The 4,477-nt window shown below is 40.9% G+C and overlaps 1 protein-coding gene across 2 annotated transcripts; it reads right to left on the reverse strand.

Annotated features, from left to right (window-relative positions):
• Positions 1-84: 84 nt before the first annotated feature.
• sinhcafl (SIN3-HDAC complex associated factor, like) lies at positions 85-3,999 on the reverse strand. 2 transcript variants are annotated; one of them, XM_053865512.1, is made up of 6 exons: positions 3,867-3,999; positions 2,743-2,901; positions 2,565-2,664; positions 2,363-2,477; positions 2,072-2,222; positions 85-2,006 (listed from the first exon to the last, which is right to left on the reverse strand). In XM_053865512.1, exons 2-6 carry the CDS (start codon positions 2,868-2,870, stop codon positions 1,835-1,837), a joined length of 666 nt encoding a protein of 221 aa, XP_053721487.1. In that variant the 5' UTR covers positions 2,871-2,901; positions 3,867-3,999; the 3' UTR covers positions 85-1,834. The 2 variants fall into 2 exon arrangements, with proteins under 2 accessions (XP_053721487.1, XP_053721486.1); XM_053865511.1 differs by having other exon boundaries at positions 2,072-2,225.
• Between the last annotated feature and the right edge of the window lie 478 nt (positions 4,000-4,477).

Here is a 4,477-nt window from a genome sequence, read left to right on the forward strand (position 1 = left end):
CACCAGGCACGACGATTGTAATGGCTTTGTTCTTGAGCACCACCTAGTGGCCGGGATCAGTAATCCATCCACACTGCTTTTCATTCTTTTTTATTACAAGTCATATCTACTTTGTGTTACAGTATAAAATGCATTAAAAAAAACCATTTACATTGCATGTTTGAAAGAAGTGCACAAATTCAGAGTCTAGAAAACTACACCAGGTTTGTCCTCAAAATGTCAGTTGTTTCCTCAAAAGTTTGCAATAAATAATATAAATTAAAAAGAAAAAAAGACAAGGTCAGGGAATTAAGGCACATTTTATATCTCACAATGTACCTTGAAAAAAATATGGCAACTCCCTAAGAACAAAAAAAAACAAGCTTATTTTCGATCAGGAGGCAACAGTATCTCCTTTCAATACAAATCATAAAACACGCTTAGTATTCAACTACCCTGCCGTATAAAGTGTATATATTAAGCAACTTTACAAAGCATAGCCTGTCAATACAGTAACTTTGAGATGGTTTACAGTAACATGCCTAAAAAGCATTGTCACTGCAGAATAAAATTTGAGACAGCATGCACCATGGCTTTAACTGTGCAATCTGAGCATTAGATAACATGACACACATTAAAAAATATATTGACATTTTGGAGGTCTGACAGAGAAAATGGTTTGATATTGCTAAACCAAAAAAAACTATGGAGTTATTATTATGTAAATTTGGTTGACACCAGACACTTGCATAAGTGCCATATAGCCCGGGAGCATTACTCACATTCAAAACGTCTGCATAGTTTGTATTTTGGCAAGAGAATTTGGAGGAAAAAAAGTTTTTTTTTTAAGTTTTCATGTATCTTGGTTTTGAAACCCTTGGAAATGAATGACATTGGCAATTAAACATGATGCATTTTACTGCTCACCAACGCTGCAATGAAGCGCCTACTTTTCCCTGCAGTCTGTACATTTCTGTACCAAATTTAACCAATAGGCCACAGCATTGCATGCGACTGGAATAATGTGTTGGGGAAAATGGGCTTGTGAAAGTGAGGGAACACAGTTACAAAGAAACTACTCTGGTTTAAAGTCTTCCAGAAACACCTTGTGTACAAAAATCATAGATCGTTCAAGTCCTTTATAGACCGAATGGCTATTTACAACAACGTTAAGAAACTTGCTTTACAACATGCAACTGTCAATTGATTTGTGTCTGTACAAATGAAATAAATACAAAATGTGACACCCCCCCAAAAAAAGTATGGAATGTACTTCATGCACAGTATTTGCCTACCCAGATTACATAGGGACTGTCTTGTGTTTGTGTAAAAGTACAACAGATATCCAACTGCGGTAAAATGCCCTGGCAGAGGCTGAACCGTTGTACTTTCTGCTCAAATAATCCTCAACGAAAGACACAAAACATTGAAGCAACATATGGAGTAATTTAAGCACACAAAAGGAAGATGTTAGAAAAAAAGCTGGTGACTTTCATATGCACTTACAAACAATAAACCATGAACAAAAACGATATGTCTTCAGATAACAAAAATATTTACACAAAACCTGATAACTTTGTACAAAAAAAGCCCAGAAACTGAGGCTGAGAATCCTATAAATAACACTAACGGCCATAAGGTTTTTTTTCCTCTTTTTTTCTTATATGAAAAAAAAAAAATCATAAAAATAGAATAAACTATACAAAAGATTTTTAAAAAATAGACATATAAAAAGTATTAAGGTAAAAAAAGGAACATTTTACTGGTCTAACAAAAGGAGGTGGAAATAGGAAGTCTACCACTGGAGACAAATCCAAGTGGATGTCGTGGATAAACCAGCGGGGAATTAAAGCAATCACCAGCTTTCTTTCATGTCTTCTTGGATCTGAGGCGGAAGTGTTTCTGGCAGACATGTGGCCACTTGTGACTTCTGTTTTTTGGAGCTGCAGCAGGGCTTGAAGAGTCGCGGGTCAATAATGACTTCTCCAAATCGGCCTTTGTAGACGATTCCGCAGCACACCTTTTGCCTGGGGACGGACGAGAGGGTGAGGTTGAGGGTCAGCCAAAGAGGCCGAGTGACAAATGTCATTACCTTTTCCAGTAGGAACGATCCAAGAAAGAAAAGATGGAGGGAGTTGGGCGTCTCTGTTTGGACTCTATGTCGGAGCCGTCGTCAGACTGGTGGCTGTAAGAGGGCGACTGGGCGGGAGACACGCTGGAGGTGGTGCTGTGGGCATCAGAATCTACTTCGAAAAAGAAGAAATAAATATTTAAAACCAGACTAGACAATACCCTGCAATATGTGAACAGCCTCTCAGGTTTGAAAATAAATCAAGCTACAATTTATAGAGAAACAAACACAGTGAGCGTCAGTACAACTTACTTTGCCTCTTTAACTTATGAAGCTTCTTTAGTTTACTTTTCTTCTTTCCATCACTGTTTTTCATCTTCTTTGGTTTTGTCACCTTGAAGCCTGGACCAGCCCTGGCATCCACCACCTGCCATGGAAAGAACAATACATCACCCTGGTTCTGCCTGAGATGAGAAACAGAGTACAAGTAGATGAACTTGTAAGCAACACTTACATGATTCCAGTTCTTCTTTGACCCATTTGGAAGCTTCTTCCACCGCTTCACCAGTAAGACACAAGCATTGCATATGTCTCCAACTCGGTCCTCGGAGAGACTGGACAGGCAAACACAAACAGATTTAAGAAAAAAGGAAACTTGACCCAGATTATGAGAAGGAATGAATGAAACGAACCCAAAACACAGTCGGAACGTCTCCTCGTAGCGACTGCTGTCTGTGAACCGAGAACTGGAGGACTTGGTTTTGCAGATGCAACAGCCGTCATTACTCCGGTAGATCTTTGACTTGTGAAAGCCAAACATATTCTCTCAGTCGGTCAATGTTAAAAACAACCTGGAATGGTAAAACAAAATGAGCAATCGTCCCATTCAGTCTCCCATCAAAGAAGCGCGGCGATGTCTGCAGACAGTCTACTCCACAGAAGGGGGCGGTCCCCGCGCGCAGCGCACGCCACTTCACAAACCAACAACTCTCGACTCATTTCGGACACTTTTCCACCAAAAACATTGAATATACACGGCATTAACATGGACTGAAGCATGCAACGGACAAACCTACAATAAACGCGTCAATAAAATTGGAATCACGTCGACACGCGATAGTTGTAGCAAAAACAAAACGAAAACCAAAGCCTTAAATTGAAAAAAAAATCAAAATCAAACTGTTAAGGGGCCTCACCATAACGCATAAAGTTACTTAGAAAGTGACTTTACAATACGCACGGTTAACAACTACGCAGACACATCGCGGCATCAACAGACAACGGCGACACTTTAATAACGCCCAAGACGCGATCAAGAACTTTATTTTTACACGTTAAATGAAAGCGTTTCGGTGTTAGTGGCGACCCCGTTTCAGTCGTCGCATAACAGCGGGAGGAAAGTCGAAACAAAAAGCGGGCAACAGAAGCGGTCTACGGAGGGAAGACACAAAAAGCTACTCGGCTATTCGGTGAATTCAAGCAAACATTACAAGTTTGATATAGCACAGACATCGAGTTTGTGCAACTCCTGGTGTCGCCAAAAGAATTCGCTAAGTAACGCGAAACGTCGCGATGAAAGGCCTCTTCCCTTTAAATTCAAACTTTAGCCCGCTAAAGCGCCAAACATGGCTCATTGTTGTTAGCCGTTAGCAGCAAGCTAACCCGCACCGCCATGCTGCCGTTCACTTCCACGTTATTCCATTGTCGGCTGCTCTTTGTGCATCCAGCGAGCAGGCGCAGCACACGCACACGTCAAGTCAATAAATGCACAAAGTCGCGTGGCTTCAAGAAAACGAGCGGGGTTTCGCAAACCTACCTTTAACACCAGAGAAATGCGCGAGTACTTGCTGAACAAAAACTTTGAATCTTGTCCGCTTTGATATCCTCCACTGCGCATGCTCTTACTACAAGCGCATACAGCTGGCCATTAAAATGTCATTTGCATAAAATGCCGGAATGAAAGGAGACGAGCGTAGCATGTCCATATAAGGACTGAGCCCATACAATTTGAACCGAGAGTCAGCCAATCACAATCGTCTTAGCAGAAAGGCATGCCGGGATATGCAGTAGGTAAGTGGCAAACAGCCGAGGCGTCCTTCCGTAACGGTTCTCTTTTAAACTCGACATCCCGTCAGCCATCTCGGGCGACGACTCCAAGATAAACAGATGGTTGATGTGGCGCGAAACGATCTTGTTTACATTTTTCCGTTGCGAGAGCGTCTTAGTTAAAAAAAACACATTTTCAAATGTCTTTGCGCAAATAGTTGAACATGAAGATCTTGTGTAAGGAAGGCGAATTCTTTGTAGATTGTCGGAGTTGTATAATTTTGAGAACACAAACGATCACACATGGTTAGCTGTCTTACTTTTTAAATAAAACTGAAGTGAATACAAGTATAAGATCGTGGGTACAACTGAATTACGAAG

This window comes from Synchiropus splendidus, chromosome 5, assembly GCF_027744825.2.
Source record: "Synchiropus splendidus isolate RoL2022-P1 chromosome 5, RoL_Sspl_1.0, whole genome shotgun sequence".
NCBI lineage: Eukaryota > Metazoa > Chordata > Actinopteri > Syngnathiformes > Callionymidae > Synchiropus > Synchiropus splendidus.

Excerpts from the sequence above, each read along its gene's own strand:
- sinhcafl (XM_053865511.1), bottom strand. The coding sequence starts at position 2,870 with ATGTTTGGCTTTCACAAGTCAAAGATCTACCGGAGTAATGACGGCTGT. Across the intron at positions 2,478-2,564 it reads CAAAGAAGAACTGGAATCAT|GTGGTGGATGCCAGGGCTGG; the intron begins GTAAGTGTTGCT and ends TTTCCATGGCAG. Across the intron at positions 2,226-2,362 it reads TCATAAGTTAAAGAGGCAAA|TAGATTCTGATGCCCACAGC; the intron begins GTAAGTTGTACT and ends TCTTTTTCGAAG.